The sequence below is a fragment of the Suricata suricatta genome, chromosome 5, assembly GCF_006229205.1.
Source record: "Suricata suricatta isolate VVHF042 chromosome 5, meerkat_22Aug2017_6uvM2_HiC, whole genome shotgun sequence".
Taxonomy (NCBI): domain Eukaryota; kingdom Metazoa; phylum Chordata; class Mammalia; order Carnivora; family Herpestidae; genus Suricata; species Suricata suricatta.
The window spans coordinates 55948229-55963538 of NC_043704.1; the positions used below are offsets into that span (position 1 = coordinate 55948229).

At 40.3% G+C, this 15310-nt stretch overlaps 1 protein-coding gene across 1 annotated transcript in view; it reads right to left on the reverse strand.

The window, feature by feature from the left end:
* Positions 1-15310, reverse strand: part of MORC1 (MORC family CW-type zinc finger 1) — a 167228-nt gene that overhangs the window by 8863 nt on the left and 143055 nt on the right. Inside the window, 4 exon segments of the mRNA XM_029938704.1 lie at positions 219-272; positions 1788-1875; positions 9726-9872; positions 13419-13485. Of these exon segments, the coding sequence (XP_029794564.1) occupies positions 219-272; positions 1788-1875; positions 9726-9872; positions 13419-13485 (356 nt within the window).

The following is a 15310-nucleotide window of genomic DNA, read 5'->3' on the forward strand; positions in this document are numbered from 1 at the left end:
TTTCATAAGCTTTACTCTGTGGAAATAGTTGTGTTTTAAAATTCAAAAGGATGTTGCTTTATGACATCTGATACACTACACATTAATCTTATTCTGGATAAGAGAATGCAAATTTGATTTCCTTCCAAATCTAACATTTGGAAATGTATATTATTTCTCTTTTGGAATGCGGGATCATTTAGACAATAAATGACTGCACAGACGGAAAAAAGCCTTACCTGACTGAAGCCCATTCTCAGCTTTTGGTTTGTCTGCTCTGGGCACTGCTCCAGCTGTTTTGTAAACGATAATAGAACAGGATATTAACTTTTAAGGGATGAGCTGTCTACAACGGAGGTATAACATGCAAGGATCTGGTATTAAAAAGCATCAAAGCCTACAACGGGCCAACATTGGTACTGTGGGTCTTTTAAACCTGGGTCTAATTAAATTAACTAAAGGATACCTCACCCTGAAAAAAGATTAAGGCAGTTTACATAATTAATAAACAATGTGGTTAAAATGCAATAGAAAAAAAAGAAAGTGAAGGAAAAGTAAAGGACAAATACTAAATATTTAAGAGGGATGTCAAGAAGGTAGTTGGGACTATGGATTTCTTAAATGGGAATACCACAGAAGCAGACTGCAGAGTCACTGGCATATGGGGTAGTATTCATTAAGGTCGCCTAGAACCGCACTTCACAGAGAGAAGAAAGTGGCCCAGAAATGGGCCATCAGATGTGCCGACATTTAGAAACCAGAGAAGGGGTTGAGTTGCCAGCAGAAAAGACAGGAAGGAGAAAAGCAAGAAAAATGAGCAGTGTGTTGTCATGGAAGCTACGCAAAGAAAGTGCTTCAAGAAGGAAAAAGTAGTCAACTGGGTTGAAGGTCTCCAAGAGGTCAGGTAAGATAAGAAGTGACTATTGCATCCGGTCACTGGTGGCCTCACAAGGCAGTCCCAGTGACATAGGGGTGAGGATGAGGTGAGGACAGAGGTGAGGAAGCAGCAACAATAATTATAGATTAGAAAAGGAAGGGGTTTTCCCCAGGATCAGATTAAGGGCATATGGCTCCTATGTCAAATTAATCATTTGGTGCTCTTTTCACTAATAGCCTTTCCATGTCCATCCATCTCTTCTACAAGCAATGCTGAGCATGAAGGCCAAGAAGCAATCCCCTCCCACCCTCCTGTACCCCAAGGTCCTTCTCCACTCCAGTGTGCAGTTTCTGGCCACCTCAGGCCTGCATACCTCCCTCAGCTTCACCACAGCCTGCAGTGACTTAGCAGCCTGGGGACAACCTATTGTGAGCTCAGGTAGCAGAACAAAGTTTTCCTTCTAATCATTATATGGCACTGTCCCTAAAAGGAGATTTGGTAAATACAGATTTTCTTCATCTTTCCCTCTGATGTGTGGCTGATTCTAATACGACTAGTGTTCTGGGCACCTGATGTGGCTGACCTACCCAATCCTCAACTTTCCACCCTTCATAAAAGGTAGCTGAAGAAAGGTATCCAAAGGATAGAAACTATTTTTGGTGTCATGGAGGGAAGTCAGAAACCACATCATTTCTTTTCATCTCTGCAACTTTCTCTGTTCTCAGTCTGTAATATCTTCCCAAAGTTCATCTGAACCCTGGCCACACTGGTTTTAAGTGCATCGGAGTCATCCATTTGGTATAAAGATCCCCATCCTCATTCACATAAGCCATTCTAGGTCCTCTTCCTGGTGACACTTTACATTCCTTCAATGAAGATTAAGTTTAGACTATTCTGCCATTTCCTCAAAGTTCCAATGAAGCCAGCTTACCTCAAAATTTGCCATGAATTCCTCCACAGATGTGTCGCCAAATTCTGATGGGAGCTGATACTCAGAAAAAAAATACAGAAGAATCTCCCTAGGAATAGGAACACAGCAGAGATGGGGATATACCAGGAAGAGAGACGCAGCACTCACCAGTCAGAACTGGGTGTCCTCCGGGTGTTAAACATCCGGGCAAAATGAACATTCACGCCTACCAAATTGGTTTTGCCACTGTCATCAAAGTCTTCCTCAACAAGCACAGACTGGGGAAGGGAAGTGGGTGCGGCTACAAAAGGGCAACAAGAAGATTCCTCACGGTGATGGGACTGTTCTCCGTTTGACCGTCAATTCCAAGGTTCTGTGGTAGTGACAGTGTTACCACAGGGAGAAGCTAGGTACAGGGCACAGCCGATCTCACTACATTATTTCTCCCAACTGCATGTAAACCTACGCTGCTTATCTTAAAATTAAAAGTTTATTTAAAAAAGAAAGAAAGAGGAGCACCGGGGTGGCTCTGTTGGTTGAGCGTTAAGAAGACTTCGCCTCAGGTCATGATCTCATGGTTCCTGAGTTTGAGACCCACTCAGCATGGAGCCTGCTTTGGATCCTCTGCCCACCACTGTCTCTGTCTCTCCCCTGCTTACTCGCTCTGTCTCAAAAATAAATAAACCTTAAAAAAATTTTTTTGTTAGAAATAACTGAAAAAGAAAGGAGAAAGAGGAAAATAGAAAGTAGAAAGAAAGAAGGAAAGAAAGAGAAAGGAGGGAAAGGAGGCGGGGGAAGGGAGATATGGAGGGTGAGACACAGAGAGAGAGAGAGAGAGAGAGAGAAAGAGAGAAAGAGAGAGAGAGAGAGAGAGAGAGAGAGAGAGAGAGAGAGAGGGAGAGAGGCAGAAAACAAGCGCGATCTCACAATGCCCAACCATAATCAAGCAGCCCCGGAAAGCCCTGCACCTACTTGAGTGCTGTCCTTGAATAAAAATAGCATTGCAAAATTCCTGGAGGAAAAACATTATCTACTGATTTTTGTTTTGTTTTGTTTTTCCCTAATAACGTCAAAAAACTAAACTCTTCAGGGTAATTCCTTTTATCCCGGGATGCAGGGATACTCAGGAATCCTATGTCAACCTGGGTCTTTCCAGTGTTTGGCTATTGTTCAGACAGGAGCTTCATTTTGCCAAGAAGTAATAGCACCTCACCCTTGTAGTGTGACAGCTTTTTTAGGATTAATCATCTAGATGACACATATTTCATTCCTGAGAGAATATGAAATCTATAAATTTATAGCTACTATATCTTAAAAGTGTACAAGAGTTTTTATATGGAAGGGTTCTAAGAACCTCAGGTAAATTATTCAAGGGATTTACAAAACTTTTCAATCGTAAAATAATATGGCACGCAAAAGATAAAATAGTTGTTTCCTATATAATTTACATTCCTAGTGTTTTAAGTGCATTATTTGTTTTAACATTCATTTATAGTTTTAAGGAAATTCAATCCAAAACATTAAAAATCCTCAGCACGGCACATCAAATATAACACACAACACGCACTCCCCTCAGAATAAGGCACCTGGCTAGTAAAAAGGTGAGTGGCTTCCAGGTATGTGAGACAAGCAAAGATCGGATGGCGTGGAATGGCTAACTGTGACTGGAGTCCTCAGGAAGGTGGACCTGTGGTCACCTTTATGGCTAGTCTTGCGGGGCAGAAGGGGCGAGGTCTTTCCACAAACCACTTCTCTCTCTCCCTAAAGCCAGCCTCCCCTTCCTCCAAAGGGTCCAAGCCTCTCCTGAGCAGCAGTCCTTCTCACAGTGGGTGTACATTCTTTTGGGTTTAGATTTGGAGCAAATCAGCAATCTTCTACGGCGGTACCTCCAGAGAAACAAATATGACATGGTGGTGGCATCTGGTCGGGACTGAGAGTGTGAAGGGGCAGGTCAGGGAGACCAAATGTTCCGGATTACTTCTGAATTATTCTCAACCTGTGGAACCTCTACATCAGAACTTACACCAAACATCATCTATAGTCTAAATAATTTCTCACAAATACACACTATTACTTCTAAAGATACACATTGTTTCAACATAAAACACAACTTTGTGCAAAAGTTTTACAGCTTTTGCCATGTCGTATTTTCTCAATACACTCAAGGTCATTAACCCCACAGATATTCCCTGAACCCCACTGCAACACAACTTTGCCCCAGTAGGACTGGACAGAGCTGGGCATCAGGCCTCCATGCTGAGAACCCACACATTCTTCTTACGTGAAAGTCAGGCCGGTGTGGGGCACAGACAGTGAGATAGGCCAGGATGTGACAGCGAATACAGCACCATGGGCACTGTGACAGGGACCCACACCATCATGGAGAGCCCTAAAGGAGGAGGTGGAGAAGCTAGCCAGCTGTGGGGCAGGAGGGGAGTGACATGTAAAAGAAGTATTCCAGGCCAACTGCACTACATGTTGGGGACAAGTATCTTCTGTCAACAGTGAGTGCCCTAGTCACACTCAACCACTCTTTATAAAGTGCTAGAAAGGTGTTGAGTGCTTCTATGATAGTCTATATAACTTCATGTAATCTTTACAGAAACCCTTTGGTTGAGGAATTATTCTTACCTTGAGCCTCAATGGTCTCCTGATTATTAAGGACCCACCTCCACCACAGGCCCTAGCTGGTCCCCTGAACTTTCCTTCATCTCTCATCCTCCAGGACCTCTGATTTCTGCCTTTTACTCTCTCCTCCACAGAGCTGCTGATAATTAGCTTTTCCCTTTGGGATTCTGTCCCACAAGACTGATGAGACAGAGGACAAGGATACAGGTCCTGCAATCTCCAAGCACAAACCCATAGACCTTTTCCTTTTTCTGAAAGATAAATTCAGAAAAAAAAAAAAAAACCTGTCGTGTACTGTTAGAAAAATGTAAGATACCAAAAGTCACAGGAGGGTCTGAATGTAGTTACAAACTCTTAAAACATTCCTTCATTTATTTGTCTTGAGTTCCTTTCTTAAGTGATTTTCCTTGATGATATCTTCTTTCGTATCTTATTGAACCTCTCTCCACTCACAAACTTCACAGGTTTTCTTTAGAACAGTCATAGTGATCCTCTAATCATGAAAGTTCCTTCAAGGACATATGCCAGGAGGTGCTGAGTGTGAAACTCTAGGAATAAATTGGTGTTGGTTCACTAGTATCTATCAGATCAGGTGGACACTATGCATTCTGGAAGACTCGTGAATCAAGTGCTGCCTTTTCATCAGGATTCCTGTCCCACCAGAATCAACACTTCTTCCCTCAGAGCATTTACTCACAATTCTACCTTCAGGCTTGACAATAAAATCAGGAAAATGTCTCTGTTTAACACTCTCTCTCTTCTCAAGGATTTAAGAAGCAAATATCCTAAAGATCTCCGAGAACTGTTACTTGCATCCAGGACCATTGGAGGTCCTTGGCTACGATGCCCATCTCAGCTGAATTCCTACCAAATCCATATCCATATATGCAAGTTTGAATTGGATGTTTTTTAAAGAGTTCAACTAGGTGAGCTACAACACGGAGTCAGCACCACTCCATCTGTGATGGCCGAGCTTTGTAAAGCTGCAGCTAAGAGCCATTTCCTTCTTACTCCACAGTCATAGTCTCTTCTCAAAAGAGTAGTTTTTTCTAAGAGAAGTCTCTTACTTGCATTAATACAGCTCCAATCTCTCTAAACATGAGCAGGGAAACACAGAAGCACCTGGTCATTGCAGGTGCTTTTTTTTAAAAAAGTAGCCTAGTTCACAGAAAAAGAACAAGTCTCTTACTTTAGGTAGTTTGAAACTCCCTTCTCCAACCCAGTGAAGAAAGTTGAGGATGAATAGAAATGGCACAGTTTTGCTATCTTTTTTCTTTAATTTTTTTTTGTTTTTTTATTTATTTTTGAGAGATAGAGAGAGATAGCGTGAGCAGGGGAGGGTCAGAGATAGAGGGAGACACAGAATCTGAAACAGGCTCCAGGCTCTGAGCTAGCTGTCAGCACAGAGCCTGATGTGGGGCTCTAACTCACAGACTGTGAGATCATGACCTGAGCCAAAGTCAGATGCTCAGCTGACTGAGCCACCCACGCGCCCCCACAGTTTTGCTTTCTAAAGCCAGGAATCAGATCACGGTTTCTAACAGACCCCAATTGCCAGTGTATTTACTTTTGTGGGCTTCCTTTTGCTTCAATAACTGGCAGCAACCTGTAATAAGTGACCTACTTTTTTTTTTTTTTAAGTTCATTTGTTTTGAGACAGAGTGCATGCATAATTGCAGGTAGGGGGAGGGCCAGAAAGAGGAAGAAAGAGAATCCCAAGCAGGCTCCACGTGGATCTCAGATCTCACAAATTGCAAGATCATGACATGAGATGAAATCAAGAGTTGGATGCTTAACCAAGCCACCCAGCCACCCCATGACTTCCTTTTTAAAACTTAATTTTCGATACTTTTAAAATTTAAGCTTACATAGGCTTTTGTGGAGTTGAAATAAATGAAGTCTGCCTTATTATCAAGTTTACATATACAACAATAAACTGAAACAAGGTGTTACAGGGTTAGCAGTTAAAAGCAAAGACTATTAGACCAGACCGCCAGGATTCAAATTCTTGCTCTACCATCTAAGAGTTATGTAATGCTGGGCAAAGTAGTCAACCTCTATAAGCCTCAATCTTCTCATCTATAAAATGGGGATAATGAAAGTCTCTGTTTACAGGGCTGTTGAAAGGCATAAGTGAATTGACATATGCAAAGCTTTTAGGACAGTGCCCGGAACACAGAAAGTGTGTAATAAATATGTATTAATATCCTCCTTATCATTATTATTGAGAGTGACTTGAGATTTGATACTACTCTGATATTTAGGACCATGTGATACAATTTAACAGTCTAGATCTTATCCACCTCGGACTTAACACAACTCAGGTGCATCCAATAACCTGAAAATATTAATATCCAATAATACTCTGCGCTGCATTTTACATTAGTCCCTTTCAATTTCATTAAAAGTATTCTTTGAACATCTACTAATAGATCCCAGACACAATGTGGAAAATCCAATCTATTTTCAAAGATGTTACTCTACTTGGGGATTAAATAAACTAATACACATGAAAAATTAATATAAGACAGGACAGCACTAAGCTGAGTATAATCAGGTAATGAAAATGAATACTACTATTTTTATTCATTTATTCCATTAACATGAAATAAACAGAAGTGGCCAGATTCCATTTTGGCAGTGTGGAATAAGGATGGAGTCATGTCCAAAGCGAGCCCAGTGGAGGGAAAGGATTCTAATGACTGTCTTTATAATGCTACAAGCAAGACAAATCTGGTGAACAATCTTGAGTCCAAAACACATGGCTCCCTCCACATTCTACACAGCCACAGCCACAGTCTTCACGCCTTGAGAAATCTGAAGTCTAGTTAACACAAGGAATAACATGTGGGCCAGATACAGAATAGCACAGTACAGGGGGGAAGAAAAACATAACAAAGAAGACAAGAAATTTGTTTTCACCAGAAATGTGAGGAAACATACTACACGCTGCTAAAGGCGAAAGAGAAGATTGATAAATGAGGAGCTCATTTTGTTCCAGTTAAGCTTTGTGCTCTGTACAATTCTTCTTCCACTTAATATTTCTGTAAAACAATCACCACCAAAAAATTCAAGCTGCCACAGAAAAGAGCTGATTTATTAATATATTTGGCTTTCAGAGTCTTTGGCAATAGTATGATGATTTCAAGCACCAAAGATTCTGTGTGTTCATCAGGAAGATGGCTTCTGGGAAATTTTAATTTCCTAGGGATGCCTAATTATAGAGGTGAATGTACTTTAAAGTCTCACCACCCTCAATCACATTATCTCCTTGTAGATCATATGTAACATTAAAATTAATAGTAATGATACACTTAACATGCATAACAAAAATTAGCCAAGGAAAAAATAGGGAAAATGATGATATACGGCAGTGTATCCAAACCCAAGTGCAACACAACCAGACAGCCTCCAGGTCTCTGTGGGGGGTAGCAAAGGATATGTGTGTGTGTGTTACAAAGTGTGTGTGTGCATGTATGCACACATACTGACATACATACATATGTTTCTGTATGTATATGCATGTAAGTACATATATATGTATGGGTACACATACATGTGTATATATACAAACATAGGGGTTAAGAGCATGAGACTCCAAATCAAGGAGCCTAGACTGAAACCCAGCCCTTTCCTAGTAGCTGTGTAAATGTGACTTTGAGTGTGTTAGTTTCTCTAAGCTTCAGTTTCTTCACACATTTTTTAAAAAGTTAAAAATAATATCAAACTCCTAAATTTGCAGGAGTAAGGAGCTAACATATATTCAGGAAGACACTTGAGTAAATGCTCAAAATATACTAACAGTTCAAAAATGATAGCTATTATTATCAAGAAGGCCTGGCTCACATGAAGCCATGTTCTAATCACTAGACGTTTGGTCATATCCATACATTTTTAGTAATATGCACACATTTTATTGAGATATACAGGCACATTCATATATAATTTATTGCATACTATGTATCCTAGTGCTCAGAACCAATAAGGAATAAACCAAGATTCAAATTTATGACTACCTATCTTTCGTATTACTACGGGACAAATACTGAAGGAAGTGGTTCGAGAATCCTGTTCTTTAGCGACTATTCTGTAGACCATGGCAGTATGAGACAGACAGCCATCCAGATCATTGGACAAGTGGCCTTTTTCAACCTCATAATATCTATACAATACTGAAGTCTGGCCCCTTTCCTAGACTAGAGGAAGCTTGCCAACTGAGATTTAGTGGTCAAAACTTAAGTGTTCAGAAATGTAGCGCTCTGGCTTCATTTCTTGGTCAACAACTTGTCTCTGGATCCCTAGTATCACTAGCGAAGATGTGCCCTGATGCAAAGCCCAAGCAGATCCACCTACACAGAACCAAGAGTGCTTCCTCCTTTCTCCTGGGACAGGACAGATGCTAATACTGTGTTCTAAGGGACAAGTGGGGCCTGGTGCTCATGTATGCAGAGCCCCACAGCCCTGGACGTTGCCATAGGAATTTCCATAATGCCCAGGACAACTGCAGAAGTGAGTTCAAGTATTGAAGTGGTGTGTGGTCTATTTTCCCACACAAGACCATAGCCTGGGCCTGAGCAGTTCTCCTTGGTACTGGTATGTTCTCTTTGGCCAAAAGCGTCTTCTTTACAACAGAGGCCACTCACAGTCTGTGACTCCCAACCAAACCAACTGGTTCGGTTAGTTCAGTGGTGTTACTGCTCCTGCCTCTCTCTCTCCATATGTCACCTATTTTAGAGCACTCTTCTGGAGACAAATTTCTTTGGCCCCTCCTATCCTTATTTGGTCCCTATTTAGAAAAATCTTGAATTCTGGACTTTATCTGTCTCCATTCTTTAGGAACTGAGATCCAGACATCGAAATTCCTCATTTACCCTGACCACAAATGTTAACATTCTATACACTAAACCAAAATGTAAAACTCAATTTCCCTTGTAAGCTTAGTATCTAAAGCTACAATAGGAGAATTTTTAGAAGGCCATACAAATGTCATGAGGGTCTTTGTCAGGCAAAAACCAAATAACTAAAAAATTAAAGAAAGAGGAAGGAAGGGAGGGAGGAAGAAATTCATAACATCCAGGACAGAACATCCACCGTATTGCCAGACCACGTAACAATGAAGAGTATGGTGATTCTACCAATTATAGTTAAATGTCAAAAGACATTTAACCGATGGTGCATCTGTATCAGTGTAGTTAAGACAAGTCATAAAGTCATTCTATTGAATCTTCTTAATAACTGTATGGCTCAATAGTGGAAAAAGAAAGATCAGGAGTTGTCACTGCTTCAAAAGTTCAATAAAGCATATGGAAATATGTTAGCAAATATCTTTACCTTAAATTAGACATCAGTTTTCTTACTGTTTCCTTGACACACGCACTTTGAGAGAACTTTGTCACTGAAGAAGTAACTTCACAAGCACCGCACACAGAAAAGCTGGCACTGTATCCAGAACTTGGACTTACATCTTCCGTCAGTGCACTGTGCAAAAACAAGCTGAGGCTTATAATTTCAAAGTAGGGATCACATCAGACACTCATAATGTTAGTACACAACAAATGAGAGCTAGGCCATAAATGTCATGCTAACAACTATCATTTACATAGTTATATAAAATCAATTCTCAATTAGAAAAATTACTATTTATTCCTGACAAATCTTGTTTCAAGGTTTTTGGGGAACCACAATTAAACAGAACTGACAGTAATATATTCTTAGCAACAGTAGTTACATACCATTTGTCTCACTGGCTAAATGGGCTTTTAAACTAACATTCTCCTTTAGCCTGGGGGAAGGTACATACAGGAAGAAATAAAACAAAAAGGGGCAAATTCAGTTGAAAAAACAGGTTAGTCAAGATCTGGAGGAAGAAAAGTGTTCCAGGTGATGTGTGATGATCCCTGGTAGAAATGAGGTAGGATGGCTGGAAGAGTTCAGAGCCAGGGATGCAGGGGGTGGAGTGAACTGGAAGAAGAAAGGGGACGAGGTGGGGGCTGGTACTCGTGGCCTTGGAGTGGGAGCTGGGGTCACTCTAAGCAAAGCAGGCAGTACCACTGAGGGGTTTCTTGTGTAGTGTAGTGTGTTAATGAGACCCAGAGCTTTCAGCATTGTGGGAACAAAAGAAGTTCAAGAGGGCTGGGAGCATATGAAATTTGGAAGATGAAGCTGTGTAGGCAGGTAGGGGTCCAATCACATAGGGTTTTGCTTGTCAAGTAAGGAGGAGATTTTGTAAACCTTTCAATGTTAAAGTTAAGAGCCCAGATCTAGAAAGTTTTATATGTTTATACTGGATGGGCCACTTAAAAATTGGATAACAGTTTAATCAAATGGAATGTGTTTCTACTGTCAACAGACTTTTGGCATTAATTCACTAACTTCAGCTGAATTTTACCTAAGATTGAGAACATTATAACAATGCTTGTCTGCTAAAGAATACTTCCACAATATTGGAAGCCCATTAACTATAGCTTCCTTTATGCTGAAATTTTATTAGTCTTTAAAAAAATTTTTTTTAAATGTTTATTTATTTTAGAGAGAGACAGAGCACAAGCAGGGGAGAAGCAGAGAGGGAGACACAGAATCTGAAGCATACTCCAGGCTCTGAGCTGTCAGGGCAGAGACCAACTCGGGGCTCAAACTCATGAACAGTGATTTCAGAACCTGAGCTGAAGTCAGAAGCTTAACTGACTGAGCCTCCCAGTAGTCTAAGGCAGTGTTCTAAGTAGTCTGTGTTCCTACCTCACTGAACTGTGCTGAGGGTCACCCAAGAATTTAGCTCAAGGCTGGCGTGGCTGGGTGGTTCAGTCCGTTAAGCATCCAACTTCTGCTCAGGCCATGGTCTCACAGCTTGTGAGTTTGAGCCCCATATTGGGCTCTGCAATGATGGTGCAAAGCCTGTTTGGGAATCTCTCTCTCTCCCTCTGCCCCTCCGACCTCCCCGTCTCAAAATAAATAAACTTAAAAAAAACTTAAAGCCGACTGCCTACTCTTAATAAGTGCTCTATCAAAAGTGCTTAGCATCTAAATATTATGGTTATTATGATCTTCGTTATCATCATTACCACTATTAATGAGTTGGATACGATTCTTCCATTAAGATTGTTTTAAGGGCACGTGGGTGGCTCCTTTGGTTAAGCATCTGACTCTTGGTTTCAGCTCAGGTCATGATCTCACGGTTTGTAAGTTGGAGCTCCACATGGGGCTCTGTGCAGGTGGTGCAGCACCTGCTTGGGATTCTCTGTCTCTGTCTCTCTCTGTCTCGCTCTCTGCCCCTCCCCCACTTGTGCTGTCTCTGTCTCTTTCAAAATAAATAAACTTTAAAAAAATACTTTTAATTAGACCATAGTTCTAACATTCATGTGTTAGATACATTTCAAAGATGATTAAAAAAACAAACACAACCTCATACAAACCTAAAAGTAACATATGACACACACACACACACACACACACACACACAGTGTGTTTTAGTTTTTTGGATAGATTTTAAAATTTAACTCAAATTTTAATAAATAACACTAGGTTAAACCACTATACATAAAGTGGTCTAGCAACAGCTTGGGAGAAAAATTGTACCATTTATTCAATCAACAAATATATGATCTTTGAGTCAGTTGCTATTCTGGACACTAATGACACAGAGGTAAGCAAGACAGCCTTGCTCTTGTGGGGTGAGTTCCTAGTGAAAAATACAAAATAAGCAATGTAGAATGTAAAATATTAAAATAAATAGATGCTCCAATAACATGCTTTAAAATAGTAATAAATGTTCTGAAAAAAACCCAAGCAGGATGCTAACATCTGATAGTGCACCTTGTCAGGAGTGGGATGGGCAATTTTAGATGGGGTGTGGAGATGCTTGGATGGACACTCAGAAGCTTGGAATTATGAAGAAGAAAATACATGACCCCTAGCCTGCTGGGAAGACAGACATTCAGACAGAAAATTCCACCTGTCTTGACAATGGTGTTGTTCACCGTTGTGTGTCAGAATACAGATGATATTTAACAGGTAATTACTGAAGTTGAACAGATTATGACAATCTGATCTTTGCCCACAAGACTTGGGGGCCCTAGAGGAGAGAACACTTGAACCAGAACTTGAAGGCAAGAGTAATAGAGCAGTGTACAGCATGCAGTGGGCAAAGAAAACAACATGGACAAAGAGATGGAAGTGTGATAAAACAGAACTAAAAGCAATTCAGAAACTCTGGGAAGCAAAGTGAGGGCTACAGGGAGGGGCAGGACTGAAGGGGACTTGTGCCGAGCTAAGGAATTTGTCACTTAGCTTGCAAGTGATGGGGCTGGGACAGGCTTTTGAGTAGAATGGAGAAATGAGGGGAACTGCGCATTCAAGGGACACCTTGTTAGCAAGTGCAGAAATTAAAACTCCTCTCTGCTTTTTTCTGGCACTTAATTCAATATGCTCCTATGCAAAAAGAGCCCAGGATTTGAATTCAAAGACACGGGGTCTAAATGCTAGGAAAGCACCTGTGACAAGTTTGTCTAAGTGGGGGTAAGAGTTTTGCTTCCTTGAAAACATTCTTTTTATTTTATTGGGCATCCAAAATATTCAGCTGATTTTACCTTAAAAGTGACAAAAGTCTCATGTAAGAAAATTCTAGCATGTAACGATTATAATTATATATACATATGACAATAAGATAATGAGCCACACCAAAAACAGGTTCATGATTTCATATTCACACCTTATGCGTATGTGGCTTTTTCAGTTCTTTGGCTACATTACGGCAATCTGAATTAGCTGCCTGCTGCGAGTAGGAAGTTAAGCCTGCTCCATTTCATTATCCCCAAATCCTCACAAAAGAAAATGAAAAGGTTTGGGAAAAAGGTAAGAAACGCAGCCGTATTCTAGTCTTTCTTGTCTCCTTTGTAAAATGTGGTTCCATTCTTAATTGCCTTTGCTTGTTGCTATTATTTTCTTTCTTCTTGTATTTAAACATTGATAATTACTTTGCAGCAGCATAATTGCACTCACTTGGAATTTGTATAATTGCAGTACACTCACCTTTCCCAATTAGGTAATGAAGAGTTTCTCTTTATTTCTCGAGTATCACTACACAGCTCCTGTTTTTCTTCAAAAGACAGACAAAATGAAGACAACTGCATTATGATGATCACACAATAAAGTGAACTGAAAGAAGTCTTGGCAGTTTATTAACTACTTGTGACAATCTGGCTTTGTATGTCAACTATCCTCTCGCAAAACTGTAGCGTGTTCTTAATGCAACTTATAAAAACCTCTCAATAAAGTGTATATACTGTGTATACTAATCCAAGAACCTTTTTAACTTGTTTTTTGCAAGTTCTTTTTCATGCTTATTATCTGCTCTTGGTGTGCATGGTGGGGGACTGTCAGGATTCTCTTTTCTCACCAGTCTCTGTCCAGCCCACCTCCTGTCTTCCCCCTAGAATCCCATTCTATTCCATTTTAGGTTCAGGTTCAAAAACATCCTAGCAGATCCTAACCAGAAATGTGTCTGTAGTAGAGGGTGGAAGTTTAAAGCAGGAAGAGACCCGGACTTATCTCGTCAATCTTCTTAGGGAGAGAACTTCAGTATTGTAGGTTCAGGGAGGGCAGTGATTCATCTACAGTCCACAGAGGAGCGGAAATGCTTTGACCCCCTTGGAATGGTTTTAAGATGGGGGGCAGTTTAAGCAATAAGTCAACATACGTTTCTTCCACCTACCTCTAGAATTCATCGTGATAACTGTCCAAATATCCTGTTCCACCAAGTGAACCCTTGCCAGCAAGTTTAGGGCCATCACCAAGTGGAACAGCACACCAACAAAGAGAGTTCTAGATGGTAGGTGAATGGTTGAGGGTCTGCCTGACTCCCTTAAATAAAAGAGTTTTTCTAAGCACACTGCACGCACCAGTGCTTTTACTCTCTGGCATGCATAATAAAAAGTGAAATTCTTTTAGCCCAACAGTCAACTAATCTATAATTGCAGTCATCTGAAAATATTTCACAATTTATTCTTTCCAAACCCAGGATGAACATTTGAAATTAAATATTAATTTTGGGATCAAAATTGTGTTAACAATTTTTCCATTACAATTTGGAAGTCCAACAGGCACATACTTGAAATCATGCGAAGAGTTTGAAATTTCTACAAAACACCGGCTTTAAAATCAAGAGAGCCTTACAAAAGAAATCCTGACTATGGGATTGCAAATTATCCTAATTAAGATGAAAAAGGAAAAAGAACTGTGATTTCTTAGGGACCTCACTAATGGGTTCAAATATAAAGACGTGAGTGAATGACTGATTAGGTTACCTAAGCAACAAAGGGAGAGCTTACACCGTAAGTAACACAAAATGACGGCAAGGACTGATGTGACAAGCACTGGGAACAGTGGCCAAATGAGCTGAGACTTACTAAAGAGACTAAGAAAGTCTTTAAAACTTATTTCAGAATAAGATGACAATGAAAATGAAGGGCTTGCTTAGTCCCAATGGTATAATATTAATATAAAACAGAGAGGGTACGATAACAATAATATAACACACAATGAAAGAGTTAGCCATAGTAGTCAACGGGCTCTAAGAAAACAAAACTTTCTGAGTCCAGTGTGCTTCCGGCTTCTCTATCCAGTTGTTTTTTGGACTGAATATTACAAGAAGGCAACTCTAAGTTTAAAAAAAAGTTCAAGTCTCTCACCTGAAATAAAGGACATCCCATGGGCGTAAAGGAACAAATAAATGTATTTGTGGGACTAGTCTTAGCGATGTCAGGGGAATCATAAAAAGCAGGGAAAGGACTAAGTAACTGAAGATGGAGGAATGCCATTATAATTTTCAAAATACAGTCCGAAAATTAAAGAGCTCATATCATATCAACCCTTTGCAAACTTCTAAACAGAATTCAATGCAGAGGGTGGCATGAGCCTACTGC